The sequence below is a fragment of the Rousettus aegyptiacus genome, unplaced genomic scaffold (genome assembly GCF_014176215.1).
Source record: "Rousettus aegyptiacus isolate mRouAeg1 unplaced genomic scaffold, mRouAeg1.p scaffold_m13_p_4, whole genome shotgun sequence".
In the NCBI taxonomy this organism is placed as follows: Eukaryota; Metazoa; Chordata; class Mammalia; order Chiroptera; family Pteropodidae; genus Rousettus; species Rousettus aegyptiacus.
The window spans coordinates 51,350,824-51,369,622 of NW_023416307.1; the positions used below are offsets into that span (position 1 = coordinate 51,350,824).

Here is an 18,799-nt window from a genome sequence, read left to right on the forward strand (position 1 = left end):
TTCAAAGTAATTTGTAGACATCACGTCCCCTTATTCATAAATACTTCTGTATATAGTTCCTAGGAACAAGAATTTTCTTTTACCTAACCACAATATATTTATCAAGATCAGGAGATTTAACAAACATCCTATGACATCTAATCCACGGTTCCACATTCCAATTTTGCCAATGATTCCACTAATATCCTATAGCTTTTTCCCCCCAGCCCAAGATCCAATTCAGGATCACATATTGCATTTAGTCGTCATGCCTCTTTAATTTCCTTTAATTTGGAACAGTTCCTTAACCTTTCTTTGTTTTTCATAACCTTACCTTTTTTTTTTTTTTTTTTTGAAGAAGCCAGGCCAGTTATTTTGTAGAATATCCTTCAATCTGGGACAAGCTCTCATGATTAGTTTTAGATTTTGTATTTTTGGCAAGAACCCATACTGTATTATTTTCTAGGCATCAGATCAGAAGGTTCAGGATTTCCGTTTGTCCCATTATTGGTGTTGTTAACTTTGGTTACTTACTTAAGGTGGTGTCCACTAAGTTAATCCACTCTAAAGTTACTAATTTTCCCTTTGCAATTAATAAATAATTTATTGAGGATATTTGGAGACTATGGAAATATCCTGTTCTTCAGCAATCTTTCACTTACTAGCTTTAGCATCCATTGATGATCTTGGCAAAATCAGTTATTACTGTGATGGTTGCAAAATGTGGATTCTCTAACACTGTCATTCCTTCTGCATATATTTGTTGGTCTACTGTAAAAGACTTTCCCTCTTTCCTCATATTTTAATTTATTCTTTATTTTTATCCGTATGGCTCAGATTCTTCCAAGTATTTTTCCGAGTATTCTATTGCTATTATTATTTATTTCAATGTTCAGATTGTTTTAGATTTGGCCAGTGGGAGACCTTCAAGCTAGCTCCTATGTCTTTATGATACATCCTCATTATTTTCTTTAGGACTTCTTTACTTTCTGGCATAAAATAGTCCAGGTTCATTTTGTACTTTCCCTGCCCCAGCCTTGATTCATCCATTTTCTCCAGAAAGCCCTGGCTCTTTAAAGTGAGGAATGATATTTAGAGACCAAAATCTGGGTGCAAGGTATGTTTATTGCTACTGGGTATCTTGATTTAAAGAATCTTTAAGTGGACAGAGAGAAGGAATATAAATAGACACACACATATTTATCTAGCTCTATATCTTTCTATATTAAAAACCATAAATTCTAACTGATAACTCTAATTTCAATTCATCACCCCAGGGTTCGTTCTTTTCTCTTAGTTGTATCTCCCTTCCCCAAATGAGAAACTTGACTACCATTCAATGTATTTTCTTATTTGCTCATTCCTACAATTCACAGAATGCAGATTCTGAATTAGTAACTCCTATCCCCACAAAACAAAATTTCTATCTAGAATTTATATTAGTTTGTAGTTATTTTTGTCTTTAAGAGAACATATTCATAGTACTATATGCAAAAGTTACTCTAGTCACTTCTTTTTCCACCTTCAGTGTGTCATGTTATCCAAACTAGTTAGGTTAATTTGTTTCTCTTTGCATTCTATTTTAATTTTTATCTCTCATCCTGTTGATTTGATTTTGTTTTATTTTGAGTATGTAAAACATGAATGTGATTCTAAAAGTCAAAACTACTCTGTATATAAGGATTTTAAAACAGTTGTAATATTGGCGGAACCACTGAAGCCCCTAGAATAATAAACCTTTTGCAGTTGATTTTTAGCTGGATTGGGCATTGAGGTCCACGTTTCTCCTCCTGGTGTGAAACCCAGGTAGACTTTCTAGTGCAGCCTGTGTCCTACAGGAAAAACTCTGCTCTTTTACCAAGGAGGCTGGGAAGGGAAGGGGAAGCTCTTATTTAGGTGGCCATAGCATTGCTGCTGCGAGATTTTGTCTTTTGTGGGATGGTATCAGATGCTCAGAGCACTGTGAGTTCTGAGGGCGGAAGTGCCTGCTCTGTGAGGAAGGACGTGGTGTGTGGTCCTGTGAGGCAGAGCTCAGGCAAGGATTTCCCACCAGCATCAATGTTTTCATGGCAGCTGTGAGGACCTTGCCATTCCAGAGGCAGTGTGGTTGTGTAACCGGGTTGTGCCTTAGAGATTCCCGGCCTTGGACAAGGATTAAGATGTATAGGCATGGAAAAACCAACCACAGATCAGGCCTGCAGGAACTACTGTATGTAGACACTGGCTTTCAAATTTGTTCTGTGGCAGAAGAAACCCACACTGCCACGAAGCTCTCCCTTTTCTAGGAATGACTAAAACAATATTGACCAAGGGTGGTGCTCAGATCAGAGTCCAGGGAAATCAGACTTTGACCACTCCATGTGGATTCTTGCCTCCTTTGTTACAGAGCTGTTTCTATTTCCAGCACCAGCTGGGCACAGAACGCTCACTGGGTGTCTGTTCTAGAACTCCAGGCACAGTACAGAAGGGCTGGGACCAGGCAGGGGTTGGAGAGGCAGCTTTCGGAGCTACGCTGTCAGGCAAGGATTCTCCTCAAACATGAGGACAAGGTAGCCAGGAAAATAGAAAATGCACCTTCAATCGAATCTCTCTTCTTTCTCTTCCTCCCAATTTCCATGAACACAGTCTCTTGTTCACATATAAAATTATCTGTTGTACTTCATGCTTACAAAAAAACTTTCACAATTATCATTTCATCTAAATTGTACACAAACCCAGCTTTCGACCAGAACCGTCATCTTCCAGTAATTCACCAAAATGACCTACATGAAGGGAAAGAGGAGAGGCACCCACTGTGTATTCTCTAGGCCTTTTAGAAAAACACGGAGTTGTTCCTTTGGACACATACCCACAAATCTACAAGAAAGGTGATGTTGTAGACATCGAGGGAACGGGCACTGTTCAAAAAGGAGCGCCCCACAGACGTCACCACGGCAAAACTGGAGGAGTCTGCGGTGGTCCCCAGCATGCAGTTGGCAGTGTTGTAAACACACAAGCTAAGGGCAAGATTTTTGCCAAGAGAATTAATGTACATATTGAGCATATTAAGCACTCAGAGCCGAGACAGCTTCTTGAAACACGCGAAGAAAAATGATCCAAAAAAGAAGGACGCCAAAGAGAAAGGTACCTGAGTTCAGCTGAAGCTCCAGCCTGCTCCACCCGGAGAAGCTCACTTGGTGAGAACCGATGGGAAGAAGAAAAAAAAAAAGACCTCCAATTGAAAACAAACAAACACACACACAAACTATACACAACCCTGCCCCCATGCAGGTATGTAGCTATCTGCATCTCATTAGGTGACCACAGATGGGCTCCAGCCCATGGAGCCGGGGCCTTGCAGGCCCCCTGCTCGGCTCCAGCACATGGTAACAGTTCAGAGCCAGAGGCAAGGAATGCTGTGCCCATTTTGCCCACTGGATCCCGGTTCAGCAGCCGCTTGGGATATTCTCTGATGTGTAATTAATAACTAAGTAATTAGCTTTCAGTAAACAAACTGCTGGCTCACGTGTGTATGCTCCAGGCAGCATCAGTCCCTGCAGGTGTATTGTCTGGGAGGAAGAGGCAGGCAGGTCTTGGACCCGCCCCTGACCTGAGTGGGCAGAAGCAGGATTTCTCACCTGGGCTCTTTTCCTCCAGCTGCCAGAAGAGAGCAAAAGTGTCATCTCGCATTTTTGATGTGTTTATTAAGGCCTGGCAGGTGGCTGTTGGACACAAAAGTCTCCTGGGCGTGTGAGCTCACATCTTGTCTGTGGTAGAACTTTGCTCTTTCTCAGCTCAGCTGGCTGGATGCAGGAAGCAGAGTGTTTCTTCCTCTGGGTACACGTCAGGTGCAATTTCCCTGCCCTTTTAGGTGCTCTGCGCAGGAGCAGAGGTTCTCTATTCACGGGAAAAAGACTTTTACCTCTGAATAAGACACCCACCAGGCAGCTGTGGTGTTTCCAGTGTGGGGTGCAGGCCCTGCTCTCAGAGGGACAAGGGCCTGGCTTCCTGTCCTGAGCGCTCAGGAAGGAAAGCCCCAGCAGCGAGCAACCCGGAGGAGGGATCACCTGGGTCCAGGCTCCGGGTCACTGTGAGCCCGGAACCTGCCAAGCTTGCCCCTGCCTCACTGAGGGGCTTCAGGAAAGACAGGAGCCTGACCCTTGAGCATGGTCATGGTGCCCACTTGGAGGGACTGCTTCTCTTCTCTCTCTCCTTTATCTCGGTCCCACCTCTGTCTTTTCTTAGTCCCCGCCTCTGCATCCCAGTAGACCCCCTAGCAGCACAGCACACATCCTGTTACCACCTTGCTTTTCCCACAGCCTGTCACACTATGTCATAGAATGCTGAATAGGACTCTTGTTGTCTTGAAGGTGATGACTAGGCCCCACGTCTGAGGATGATGAGGATGAGAGAATTATCGATAGTTGGGACCAGACCTCTCCCCTGGGGCTTAATAAGACAGCCCAGAACTGGCCCAACAGCTGTCCCCCCACTCCACTCCCAGGTGATAGAAGTGACTGAGTTGAAGTTCAAAGGGAAAGTCTGAGCCATGGCCTTTGCGAGGAGGCATATTCCGCCTGGGGTGGGTTTCTTACCCTCCCGTAGAGGAGGGAGTTGGGTCTGAGGCCCCCGTGTTGGGGAGAAGCTGATATTCTGTCCCCCTGTTGGACATCTGCTTATGCTGCGGACCCATAACCTCCCTCAGCCTAGCTGAGTAAGAGCTGAAGGGGGTTGGAGAGAGCGGGCAGGGCAGAGCGTGGCCGTGGAGTAGCTGCTCTGATATGCGATTTATGATAGGAGATATAATTTGGTTTTCACCCTCATTCCTGGCACAGAGCTCCTAAAACCCTTGGAATTTTCTAAGTGATAAGAGTGATAAAGGTATCTTGGTATTCATAACAAAGGCTTTTCAGCCACAACTGGGTTTATGTGAATGAGGTGACTTGTAAAGCACCTAAGATGGAGGCACCTTTCAGGCCGATTTAGTCCAGTGAAATCCAGGGAGTGAAATGCCTTTCAGATGTCATTAGGTGAACAAACGCATAGGCAAAACAGCCTTCAGAGTGGAAGTATGAAGGCCAGGATGGGAATAAAGTTTCTAGAATCACTATGGGAGTTTTACGGGTAAGGCAGATGGAGTCACAGTTAAGTCAAGTCCAGAATGTTAGAAACTGCAGCCTGAAAGACTGAAATTCAGGAGAAGAGGGCAAGCAACCTGCGATGCAGGGGAAAGTCCAGATTTCACAGTCCGAAGCAGAGGGTTCGAACCCCAGCTGTGGGTGTGGGCAAGTCACATCTCCTCCCAGGCTCTCTTTCCTCAGCTATAAACTGGGGCCCCCTCCCTGCCTGCTTCCTAGGGGCGTTGTGAGGATCAGAGGGAGTTGATGTGGAAGCTGAAAGCACTCTAAAGTATTACTATTGTGGCTGATAGTTGCTGTCGTTATTACCGTTTCCAGTGAATAATAGGCCTGTAACAAGCCATAGTAGGAAGCCGGACACAAGCAGAGATTGGAAGTTGGGTCATGTCCTGAATTTTGAGATGAGGGTCCCAGAAAACAATCCTACATTCTGCAAATAGGTCTCATGGTACCATTTGTTCAAGGGCAAGCATAAGTTGGCTGGGTCTGAGCCACTGGGGACTTGCTCTGAGGCACGATTAGTCTTCTCACACTTATCAGGAGATTCTTCATTTGTGAAAGAACAGCTGAACAGAAATATACACAGATAAAAAGAATTCCAGCTAGAGTCGGGGACTGACGGGGCACACCAAGGAGTCCCCCAGTAAACAAACTGCTGGCTCACGTGTGTATGCTCCAGGCGGCATCGGTGCCGACCTCGATGGGTTCCGTGATGACCTCGATGATTTCTTGATCCGCGAGTGTACGCTACCAGAGGGAAAGAGGACCTGGGACCCTCTCCTTTTGTTCTGAACAAGTGTAATTGGCCTCAACCTCTGGTCCTGCATCATTGGCGTGTCCATTTTTCTCAGCCACTCAGAACCCATGACTCTGTGACTCTGACCTTAGATTCTCTACTCCCCCCCACCCCGCCCTGTACTCTTATTTTTTCTGCCCTTTCCTTGTGTTTATAGATTGCATACACACACCAGTTAGACTCACTGCACACAGCGGTTCGTAGTGGCTCTTGGTGGTACCCAGGTGAGAATCATCGATCGCTGCTGTGATCGCGTGACGGTATGGGAAGACACTACAGATTTAGATCAGTTACTAAACCTATATGAGAGCAGTTCACGGTATGAGTTGCTACTGGTTTTGTTTCAGATTATTTTAGTATTTCCGCAAGGTTTAGTCTTTTTAGTAGAGTTTCCATTTGAGTCTTCTGTTTCCATTATTTTTAAATTGGAAAAATGAGAAAGGTATCTGTTTAATTGCTTCTTAGCCTCTGATTCTAGACAACTGCTGAATGAGGCCTTAAGATCCTAGAAGAGGGCTTAGAGATCACTGTGTCAGCTCGAGTTCAGTCAGGTAAACAGACACTGCTCCAGGTATTTTAAACAGAGAATTTACTGCACAGAATTCATTACAGAAGCGTTAGAAGGGCTAGAGGAGCCAAAAATGTAAAGTAAGTTTACCCAAAGATTAGGAACTGCTGGAAGCTGCTGTCCCCTCTCGGGCTGGAGGGCTGAAAGGCACGAGGGCGTCACCCACCACTCAGGACCACTGCCTTCGCTGCAGCCCAGGACCCTACACTCACCTAGAAGTGGTGATAGCAGTTCCATTTACAGGGGCCAGAACTCAGTCACCGGCAAATACCTACCTGCACAGAGACTGTATGTTGCAGTCTACCAAGTGGCCAGAAGGAAAGGAACGAGTTTGCCGAACAACTAAGTCTCTGGTACATACAGGCATAGGAATCACTGTTGTTAGGAGAGAAGAACAACCCTTTTACAAACTCAGTCTTCAAGACTGTGTGTATACCCAAGGTGCCTTGTGGGCATAAGATGGGAGTATTTTAGAGCCGAGTTCTCCTACCTCCCCCTGTTCCATTTCCTCTCCCTTCTCCTTGCTGGCCCTCCAAGTGCTGTTGAGCTGACTTCTGTGTGCTCTGTTTTCAGGGGGCCTTGGCCCAGCCCCAACCATGGTGGAAGATGCAGCTGTTTGTATGGGAGCCAGTGCTGTTTGGGACCTGGGATGGTGTGTTCACATCCTGCATGATCAACATTTTTGGGGTTGTCCTCTTCTTGAGGACTGGCTGGTTGGTGGTGAGTGATGAGTTGGTAGCCCTGGAGTCTCTTGTGGGCCTGTGACTTGGGAAGCTCTGTTACTCTTGGGCATTTCACAGTACAGACGAGAGATACTCTGGACACATGGAACAAGAAGCAAGCATACTGACTTTTAAAATGAGAATGCTGAGAAGCTTGGCCTCAGACAGAGGTTCCAATGAAAGCCTCACCACGGATCTAATTACAGAAACACAAGCACAGAAGTCAGGGCACGCTGTGGACAGAACCAGAGGCAGGTCAGAGAGAGACAAGTTTGCCTCTACTTTGTGACCCTTTCCTGCTTTCTTGGTACTCTTCCACACTTCTGGTGCCCTTCTGGTGGCAGCTCCTCACCCACAGGGTTGCCTCTCCCACTACACCCTGCCCCCATGTGTAAGGCTGTGCATGGGGAAGTTTGGCCCATGCTCAGGGCCAGATTTTCTAGGGCAGACCTCCCCCCATGAAATCGTGGGGGTAAGTTTGTCTTCCTATGTAGAGGCCTCTTCTTTATATCTTATATGAAAGCCTCCTGGGACCTCCCGGGCAGATGTGTGTCCTGAGCAGGGTCCTCAGCCCTTGATACAGTGTCTTCTCCCCGGGACTTCAGTAAACTTAACAGGCCAATCATAACAAATGGCCAGCCAATCAAGAATCAAACATTAATGCACCTAGCGCGTGCCAGGCATTACTGTGTGCCAATAGGATTACAAAATACAAGACTCTGTCGTCTGTCTCCCCAGTGAGTTAACAGCTACAATGGTTAGATTTCACATCAGGAATCCAAACGATGTCCCAAAACAGCATTAAATTCCTCAAGAGTGGAATACGATGTGAACATATGGTTATTGAAGTGTACAGGAAAGCTTCCTGGAGCAGACACGAACCAGGTCTTGAAAGGTGAACTGGACTGGACAGGTGGAAGAGATAGGGGGCCATTCAAGGTAAAGAATGTATTAGTCAGGGTTCTCCAGAGAAGCTATATGTATGGATGCATACATGTATGTATATATGTGTGTGTGTGTGTGCGTGTGTGTAGAAAGAGAGAGAGAGATTGAAATTGATTTTAAAGAATTGGCTCAGGTGATTGTGGGGCTGCCAAGTCCAAAAGACAAGATTCAGGCAAGAATTGATGCTGCAGGCTTGAGTGCGAAAGCTGGAAACTCGGGCAGAATTTTTGTGTTATTGTCTGGAGACAGAATTCCTTCTTTAGTAAACCTCAGTCTTTGCTCTTAAGGCCTTCAACTGATTGGATGAGGCCCACCCACCTCATGGAGGCAAATCTCCTTAAAGTCCACTGATCACAAATGTTAATCATATCTACAAAATACGTTTATGACAACATCTAGACTAGCATTTGGCTAAACAACTGGTTACCATAATTTAGTCAAGTTGATATGTATAATTAGGCAACTTTTAGGGGTTTAAAGCTTTTAGGGGATTAAAGCTATGGTGGAGCTCAGCCCCCTCAGGAGGTCTGCATGAGGCCAGACCTTCATAAGCTCTTGTTTTGCTCCCTGAGCTAAGAGTCCATAAAAGATCATAAAGTCTTTCATTGCTACCTCACAACACACAGAAATAGTTTGTTTGGCGTAAATGGATTATCCAACTATGTTTTATAACTGGAAGATGCTTCTAATAATTCCTTTTGAGAACATTCGGAAAATTAAAATTTACCGAAGCTTCCTATTTGTCTTTGAGTTAAAAATTTTAAAGGATTCTGGATCATACACGGCAATTTGCTTGATAGCATCCGACTTACAGACTCAAAAATAGTTGACTTCTTAATTGTATATTGTTTATAATAAAGGCAATAGATATACTTAATAAGTACTTAACTATCTTAACTTTTTATCATTTAGTTTTTTAAGTTTCATACTTCATACATTCTTATAAATTTTAATTTAATAACAGAGGGTCCCAAATGGGATTTTTTGATATAGCCCTTATGTATATATAAGTTGATATCCCACAACAAAGTGTTTTAACTATGACCTTGCAGAATCCAATACTTGTAATGGTGAGATTTGAAAATAAAGTAGAAATATCCTTAAAAAAAAAAAAAAGCCCTTGACTCAGTGTTCAGTCTTAACCATGTCCAGTGTGGCTCTAACTTTTTTCTTTATTAATGTGTTGAAGGCTTGAGACAGGCTCAGCAACCTCTCTGATGCGGATGCTAAGAATTCATGTCCCCCATACTCCTCCCAAACTTATAGGGGCTCCCACTTACAGAAACACAAGATCTCAAGCTCAGATTCCTAGTCCTGACAGGTGGTTTCAGGCTTCTAAGATCAACCTCTGTTTTTGCCCCTTCCTGGGGGCCACCCCACTGCCCAGCACTTCTCCAGCCTGTGACCATGGGAGGCCCATCAGCTGACCACTGTGGCAGAGGAAAGCCTGGCCAGTGACCACCTGGGCCCTTGGGCTCTGCTTCCTGCAGGGGATGGTTTTGGAGTGGTGGAAAGAAAGAAGGGTAACGTCTCTCTATTCTGATTTTTTAAGGGCCTCCTCTTAACCCTCCCACTAGGTTATTTATTTATTTTTCTAAGGAACAAAAAGAACAAACTAATCAAAAACAGACTCACAAATATAGAGGACAATGTGATGGTGGTCAGAGGGGAGGCGGGTGGGGAGACTGGGAGAAAAGGGTGAAGGGTTAAAGGAGTACAAATTAGTAGTGGGAAGATGGTCGCAGGGATAGGGAGCACGGCCTAGGGAATACAGTCAGCAGTAATGTAATGGCTCTGTGTAGAGCCAGAGGGGTGATAGAGTAATCAGGGGGATCATTTCATAAGCTATATAAATGTCTAACCAATGTACCATATACACGAAACTAATGATAAAATAATATTTTTAAAAATATGTCTATCCAGAAGTGTCAGTTCCATCCCCCAAGTGAAGGTATGAGTTGTATCAGTTATCTTTTGCTGCATAACAAATTACCCCAATGTGTAGCAGCTTAAAGCAACGAATATGTCATCTTATATTTTATATTATCTTATAGCTTCTGTGGTTCAGTGATCCAGATGCAACTTAGCTGGACACCTCTGGCTCAGGTCTCTCGTGGGGGTTGTAGCCGAGTTGTCGTGAGTTGTCAGTTAGGGCTGCTCTCTCATCTGAAGACTTTACTGGGGCAGGATCATTTCCAAGATCACGCGTGTAGTTGTTGACAAGCCTCGGCATGTGGGGCCCTTCATAGGGTTGCCCCAGTATGTGCAGCTGGTTTCCCCCAGAGCCAGCAATCTGAGAGAGAGTGAAAAAAAGCAAGTGCCCAAGAGGAAAGCTACAGTCTTTTTATATCCTTATCTCAGAAGCGACATCCTATCACTTCTGCAGCACTGTGTTCATTAGAAGTGAGTCACTAGGTCCGGCTCCCACTCAAGGGGAGATTACACAGGAGCATGAGTGCCAGTAGGTGGGGGTCACTAAGGCCATCTTTGAGGCTGCCTACCACATAAATACATTGTTTTGCTCTAAAGTGATCTCTGTTTTCGGTTCTGACATTTTTACCTGAAAAATCATATTCGATCATGGGGAAAAAGGCGGATGTGAAATGCCAAAAATAAGAAAGAACTTCTAGGAGATGGCATAAAATTAAAATAAGTAGAAGTTACTATAAAATGCTTTTTAAATAAATAGTAACTCTAAAGGATAATTTGTCAGCATACTTATAATTTGAAAAATGTTAAAGTGCTAGTTTTGGTATGAAAATTTAAAGATTGGTACAGGATATTTTATTATCACATGCAGAGAACTTAAAATCATGAACAACAGGAAAAAATATTATTAAAAATATAGAATCAGAAAAATAAGAAATTGTGCGAATAAAACATAATTGAGTAAAACATAATCCTGCTCTCTTGAAGCTCACAGCCCAGAAGTAAAGACTGACTGGGAAACAGACTCAGAATGATAAGCACTGTGATAAGCACTATGATGGGTACTATTATAAGTACTATGATAAGCTCTATGATAAGCACTATGACTGGTACTACAGGAGCCCAGAGGAAGGGTCCCAGGGACAGTTTCCTGGAGGGGGAAACTCCTAAACCCTGAGTCTTAAAGGACACTTTGGCGTGAGCCTGGCCAGGAAGCGGAATGAGCAGGACAGGCATTCCACGCAGGGGATCAGCACCGTGAGAGGGCAGTAAGGGGAGGACGTGTGACTGCAGGCTGGGGCACAGAGCGAATTGGAGGGGGTCATTGGCAAAGGGTTGAGAGGGCCTGAGGGGGTAGAGAGAGGACGGAGTCAGAGGGGCCTCATCAGTGTATTACATAACTTTGACTTTTCCCTATGGGTGATGGGAAGTCCATGAAGAATTTGAAGCAAGGACATTTCCCTTCACCTTGAATTCCAGGCCTTCCTCTGGTGGTGCTGCCTTTGCCCTCTTCCAGGTGCCCCACCCCTGGGGGGTGGGGCGGAGGATGTTGTCAATGTCCCCGGGGAGGGGCCGAGTCTGGTGGGGCCTCTTTACCCTAATGCTGACCTTGCTCCTTGCTGCTCCACTGCAGGGGAACACAGGAGTGCTCGTGGGCGCGTTTCTGGTGTCCTCCGTCATCCTGGTGGCCCTCGTCACTGTGCTGTCTGGCATTGGTGTCGGGGAGCACTGCGGTGTTGGCAGTGGTGGCGTCTACTCCATGATCTCCTCGGTCCTCGGTGGGCAGACCGGAGGCACAATTGGGCTGCTGTACGTGTTTGGACAGGTGAGCCTGGGCTGCTGGGACAGGGGAACTGTGTCCTGAGGCCACTGGTGTATGAGGCATCTCTCCCTTTGCCTACCGTTTGCCACCATCTTATCCACATCCTCAGAGGACCTGGGGAGAGGCAAGGATGGGGCAGTCTGCCCATTTTATAGAGGGGCAGACTGAGGTTTTGAGAGGGAGCTCAGGGGCAGAGCCAAGCCCACCGTCCAGGCCCGGACTTAGACCAGTGCCCCTTCCTCTCCACCACTCAAACTTCATGGAGCACCGATTTGATCAGCAAGGCAGGGCCTGGACTAGAACTTTTCTTGCTGCCGTTCTAGGGAGGTGAATGCTGGACAGTGGCCAGAGCTGACCTGGCAGCCTGGTGACCTGGTCCCTGGACACTTTTATGCTGAAGAGGGGACATTATGCCTGTGCTAAAGCACTTTCCCAGAAGCAGGTATTTCTCAAATGAGCTGGAGCTCTAGGTGCATCAATAGCCTGACAGCCGTCACAAGCAAACTAGAAGCCCCTGCATGGACGTCTGTCTGGGAAGGAGAATACTAACGAGGAGACTGTGTCACCAGGGTGGCCGAAGGCTTTCAGAAAACAGTGAGTAGGGAGAAATACTGATGCTTATTTAGCCGAAACATAGGAATGGTGACCTAATGTGGAGGTAACAAGTGCAGACATTAAGAAGCAGCTCTTTGTAAGGCATTTTTCTTGGCTTGGAAAAGGCTTTTATGATTGTGCAAAGGGTAGTGGGTGGTTGAAAAACAGCTCAAAGAAAAGAATTTGTCTAAGTAAGACTATGAGAGTGTCCTCAAAGAAAGCATCAATTTTGTTTCTTTTAGTTTTTTAGCAGCAGGGGCAGGGTATTTTAGCATAAATACGTTTGATTCTCCAACAGCACAGAACTCTGTGTGTGTGTGTGTGTGTGTGTGTGTGTGTAGATGCATAGAAGGCGGACATTTGTCACTGCATTCTTAAAAACCACTTGCCTTAACTGAAGAAAGATCTTTAAGCATAGTAGTTTGGAAGGTGAATAAGAAACAGTATATTTTATTACCTTGAGGATTTATATATTGAGTTTTTGCTTTTCTGCTATTCTATAGTCAAACAGGCTGCAAGATGGACAAACAGCAATCCTCACATTTCTCACTCCCTGAATAGACAACAAGCTTGCCTCTTGACGCAGATACCACAGACAGGGGACCAGAGCTGAACGAGTGGGAAGGACTTGCCACAGAGAGAGGGAGCTGAGATGTTGAGTCTCCTGTGTGTGGGCTCACTTGGAAGAAAAGCTGTTGACAAAGATGTTTTCTGAGCCCTGGCAGCTACCACCAGAGCAGCCATCGCATCCACTTCCTTGTTTGCTTTGCTTTCTGTTTGGGCCTCAGTCAGAAGCATGGGTGGGCACCCTTCTGGTGGGTGTCTTCTCATGCCCGTGCTTCTCCTGCAGCTGATCAAGGCTTTCTGATCAAGGCATGGTTGCTGCATAGTTCTTTTTATATGCTGTTAGATTCAGTTTGCTCGTATTTTGTTGAGGATTACTGCATATATGTTCATGAAGGAAACTGGTCTGTAGTTTTCTTGTGATTTTTTGGTGTAATTTTGGTATAGGCTAATGCTGGTCTCCTGGAATGAGCTGGGAGGTGTTCCCCTTCTATTTTTTGGATGTTTGCTAACCAGGCCCGACCCTGCTTAGCTTCCGAGATCAGGCAGGATTAGGCGTGTTCAGGGGGGGCATGGCCTAGACTGGCATTAATTCTTATTTAAACATTTAGTAGAATTTGTTCTTTGTTTAGTTCTTGAATAACTCAGACAGAGAAGTCCAAAGGTCTCTTCGTCTCAGAGTCCCATCTTCTTTTTCCCAGAATCTTTCCATTTTTATTACCACTGACAATTGGCCAGCTCTAGGCTTGGGTGGGCATTTGTTCCCCTCTCTGGACGATGAGAGAGAGTTAAAATAGAAGAAATGGGGCGTTGGACAAAGTTCCTAGGCAGAAAGGGCTCCTTTAATCTCATCACGGTTTCCAGGTCCCGCGCTGACTGGGGTGAACTGGATCCTCAGTGCCATGCAGCTTGGGCCCATGGGCTCCTGATCCTTTTCTCTCTGGCCGACTCTTCCTACTTAGAATTTCCTTTCAGTGTGTTGCAGGTGCCCTGTACATCACCGGCTTCGCCGAATCCATCTCAGATTTGCTGAGCCTCAGGAACATCTGGGCCGTGCGAGGAATTTCAGTCGTGGTGCTTCTGGCCTTGCTGGGGATTAACCTAGCAGGTGTCAAATGGATTATCCGCCTCCAGCTGCTGCTGCTGCTCCTGCTGGCCGTGTCCACACTGGACTTTGTGGTGGGCTCTTTCACACACCTGGACCCAGGTGAGCCTTTGGAGCTCAGTACATGGCCTTTCAGGGTCTGCATTGCTTTCCAGATATTTATAGATGTGAATTTGCAAGAGTACCCCTGACAGGCTTTACCTGTAACGAGTGCGTGCTGTTCCTGGAGCAGGTGAGTGGGTGCGTCTGGCACAGATTCAGTGGCTCCAAAGCCTCTCTTCACACAGACATTTTCACTTAGCGCATTTTCCATGTTTCTTTTTATTTTCTTTCTATTAAAAACCCCAGAAAATTTAGGTAAGACAAAGAATAAAGTAGACCTAGGTAAATATTAAATTCACAACACCGATTAGGGGAGTGGGCAAGAAATAGATCTGGGAATAGGGAAGAAAATAGGCTTTAATTTTATCTGCCGTACTTTACTTTTTAAAAGGGCTTGATGTAAATATAACAAATGTTAACGGTGGTCATTTTGGGGGAAATGGAGGCAGATACAAGTTTGATCATCTATCTTTCTAGATTAAAATGTTTTCAAAGTGAAAATGTGAATTCTTTAACTAAGCTTAAAGAAAGAAAATAAACAGCCAGGTATACCTGGGGACCATTGGGAAATGGTGTCATAGACTGATAATCAATCTATCACTGTTTCCTCTCACCCTGGTTTTCCTCTGCCGTGGGGTGCCTGGCAACTCTAACCATAAATCCTTGTGCTTTGACTGAGAAACTCTTATCTGGACTGTCTATCACTTTGTAGCTTTGTGATTTGAGTTGGTTTGGCATCAAGTCATTCTCTCCAGAGGTCAGAGCCGTTCCTAGGATGCTGTAGGAAAAAGGTTAACTGCCTGATATTTCTCACTATGGGGACTCTGTCCTTATATGGCAATAGTGATCAGCCATCTACATTGGAATATGGACAAGGAACCGGAGGTGGGGCCACCAGCTGTGTTAAAACAAAAAAAAAAGAAAAGAAAAAAGAAAGAAGAGAGATCTGTAGCACGGACAACCACCTCCGCCGGTAGTGGTGCTGATAACTACTGAACGTGACTGAGCACGGGTTGTGGCCGGGCGTTTTGCTCAGCCTCTCACCTGGCTTATGCCCTCTAATCTTTATCATAACCTCACGAGGGAAGAATAGTTATACCCACTTTAAGATAAGCTCACAGGCATTCTGAGATTATATCATTCATGGTCATGCCTAGCAGAGCTGGGAGCGAAACTGGCCCTGGGACTCTAAAGCAGAGCCGTTCCCTGAAGTGGGAGGCTGCGCCTGTCTCACCTGACTGGCCGTCTTCATGTGAGAGCAGCCCTGCTTTTCCCCTCCAAGGCTGCCCCGATGTGTGTGCTGTACATGCTTGTCTTTCATAAAAACATTTGTTGAAGGAAGGTCAGATTCAGTTGGTACTACGCACCAATCTGTCTTTCTCACTTCTTCGTGTATTAAAATTCTTCAATTGGAAAATAGTCACTCCCCTGAGCTTCCTGAGTGCGCCCTACCCTCTGGCGTCCTGGTCCCTCCCCCAGAACCTCCGCACTGCCCCACGACCCAGCATGCGCAGAAGGGGCCCCAGGATCCACTCCAATGCTAGGGGTCAGTACACTGTCCAAACAGATGACTTGAAGTGGAGGCTTCGCAGCTTGCTAAACGCATGGGACGGAAGGGGTGATTATTTGTTTCTGGCCTTACACCACCCCGTAGAGACAAGTCATATCCTGAGGGAGGCCTGCTGCCCGTTTGGTCATCAAACTGTCAGTGAAGGAGAGAGAGAGTCTACTCCACTCCCTATTTCCTGGGTGCTTTCTTCCTCTATCTATATGGTTGCTGAAAGGACATAATTAGTTAAATTGCAGGGCAACGCTACTGGACTCTTTGAAACCTCACTAGGCTGATGTTTTTTTCCTTCTTCTTGATTAGAGCTTTTCTTGGCTGCTCTTCTAAGTTACTCCAAATATTTCTTCTTCCTTCTGGTCAGTACATTAGCAGGGTGTAGTGTGAAATGAAATTTATTTTCAATCATTCCCATAGCAACTGGCCCCTCTATAATCTGTTTTTGTTATCACTGATATTTTTTATGGGGCTACTTTCTTTGCAGTTAAAAATCCAAACTTATAGCTAAATCATAGTCTTTCATAATGGATTTAGCAGAACAACTTCAACTCTTTAAACAATTACATATATATAGGCATTTGAAAAAAGACTGGAAGAAAGACTGGAAGGAACTGCCCCTAAGTGCTAACAGTGACAGTCTTTCTGCTGAGATTAGGGTGGCAACATTGTTTTATTTCTACTTTTCTTTTAATTGGCTAGTTTTACTTTTTTAAAAAAAGTTAATAGACTTTAATTTTTAAGAGCAGTTTTAGGTTTACAGAAAATTGGACAAACTTTCCATACTTTCCCTGTTAACATCTTGCGTTAGTGTGGTACATTTGTTATAACTGATAAGCCAATACATATTATTATTATTAACTAAAATCCATAACTTAGGTTAGAGTCACCCTTTGTGTTTTACAGTTCTATGAGTTTTGACAAGTATGTAAGGATATGTATCCAGCATTATACTATCATACAGAACAGTTTTTTCTTTTTCTAATTTTTTTTCTGGCTTTATTGAAATATAATAGACAACTAGTTGTTCATATTTACATTGTACAATTTAATGAATTTTTTTCAATTGTAGCTGCCATACAATAATAGTTTCAGTTGTACAGCTTAGTGATTAGAGATCTATGTAACTCACAAAGTGATCACCCCACTAAATCTAGTACCCTTCTTACCCCTTACATATTTATTACAATATTGTTAACTATTTTCCCTATGCTACACTTTATATCTCCATGTCTATTTTGTAACTATTTGTACTTCTTAATCCCTTTGCCCCTTTTTGCTGTCCCCCCCAATTCCCTTCCCATCTAGTAGCCCTCAAAATATTCTCTGTATCATGAGTTTATTTCCATTTTTGTTATTGTTGTTTATTTTGTTCTTTATATTCCACATGTACATAAAATTATGTGATATTTGTCTTTCTCTATCTGACTTATTTTATTCGACATAATGCTTTCTAGGTCCATCAAGGCAATAACTTTTCCCTCACCTCCCTTTTAGTCTATGTGTGTCTTTTAATCTGAAGTGACTCTTATAGGCAGCATATATGGAGGTTTTATCTTCTTATCCATTCAGCTACTCTATCTTTTGGTTGGAGTACTTAATTCTTTTCCATTTGAGGTACTTGTTGATAGGAATGTCGTTATTACCATTTTTTATTCAAGTTTTTGATACATGTTTTTTCATCTTAAAGTCCTTCCAACATTTCCTGTAAAACAAGCTTGGCGTTGATAAATTCCTTTAGCTTATTTTTGTCTAGGAAGCTCTTTGTCTGCCCTTCGACTCTAAATGATAGCTTTGCTGGATAAAGCATTCTTGGTTGTAGATCCCGAGTTGTCATCCTGTTGAATATTTTGTGCCAAGCCCTTCTGTCTCATATAATTTCTTTTGAGAAATCAGCTGCCAGTCTTATGAGCGTGCCCCTGTAGGTAACTAACTGCTTTTCTCTTGCTGCTTTTAAGATTCTCTCTTTGTATTTAACCTTTGGCATTTTAATTATAATGTGTCTCGGTGTAGGCCTCTTTGGGTTCATCTTTTTTGAAACTCTCTGAGCTTCTTTGGGTTGTATGTCTATTTCCTTCACCAGGTTAGGGAAGTTTTCTATCATCAGTTCTTCAAACAGCTCTTCGACTTCTTGTTTTCTTTCAGATACCCTTATGACATGGATTTTTATATTTAATTGTGTTCTATAGCCTTCTTAAATTATTATAGTCTTGGCTTCTCTTTTCTTGCCATTCTGATTGAGTGTACTTGGTTTCCCCATCTTCTGTACTGGTGGTTTGATCCTCTTCTTATCTACTCTGTTGATTCCTTCTAATATCCTCTTCATCTCAGATAATATGTTCATTTCTGACTGGTTCCCTTTTATAATTTCCATTTCCATTTTTATGTCTTTTATCTTTTTGTTAAAGTTCTCACTGAGTTCATCTACACTTGAGCATCTTTATAACCACTGTTTTGAACTCTGCATCTGTTAGATTGCTTGACTCCATTATTCTTGGATTTCTGTTCTGTTCTCTCATATGGTTTATGCTTCTTTGTCTTCCCATTTTGGCTGCCTTTCTGTGTCTGTTTCTATGTACTAAGCAAAGCTTTTAAGTCTCCTGGTCTTGTTAGCATGGCTTTGTGTGGTAGGTGTCCAGTGGCACAATCCTGAGAGGGGTTCAGCTGCAAGCCAAGTTTAGCCCCAGCCTGTGCCCCTCTGGGGCCACCTGTTAAGATTCAGCAGTCAATCTACAGATGCTGTGCTTATAGTTGCCTCAAGAGGCCACTCCAGAAACTGAGGTCAGCTGCCACCAGTGTGAGTCTTGGAGTTGGCTCAGCAAGGAGCACCAAACTTGCTGAGGACACAACTGGATGTGGCTTGGGTGGGAATGCAAGTTGGGGGGAAGCAGAGTTTCAGGGAGTCCTCTGGGTGGAGCGACTTCTGTTATCCAGTTTGATGACGTCACAGCTGTTGTGGCAACGAGTCTGCACACTGGGAGTGGGGAGGGCTCAA

At 44.2% G+C, this 18,799-nt stretch overlaps 1 protein-coding gene across 2 annotated transcripts in view; it reads left to right on the top strand.

Annotated features, from left to right (window-relative positions):
* SLC12A8 (solute carrier family 12 member 8) overlaps positions 1 to 18,799 on the top strand; it is a 112,656-nt gene that overhangs the window by 11,386 nt on the left and 82,471 nt on the right. For both annotated transcript variants that reach the window (XM_016135196.2, XM_016135197.2), the window contains 3 exons: positions 7,034 to 7,180; positions 11,690 to 11,881; positions 14,012 to 14,243. In XM_016135196.2, coding sequence (XP_015990682.2) covers positions 7,034 to 7,180; positions 11,690 to 11,881; positions 14,012 to 14,243 — 571 coding nt within the window. The remainder of the gene's footprint in view (positions 1 to 7,033; positions 7,181 to 11,689; positions 11,882 to 14,011; positions 14,244 to 18,799) is intronic.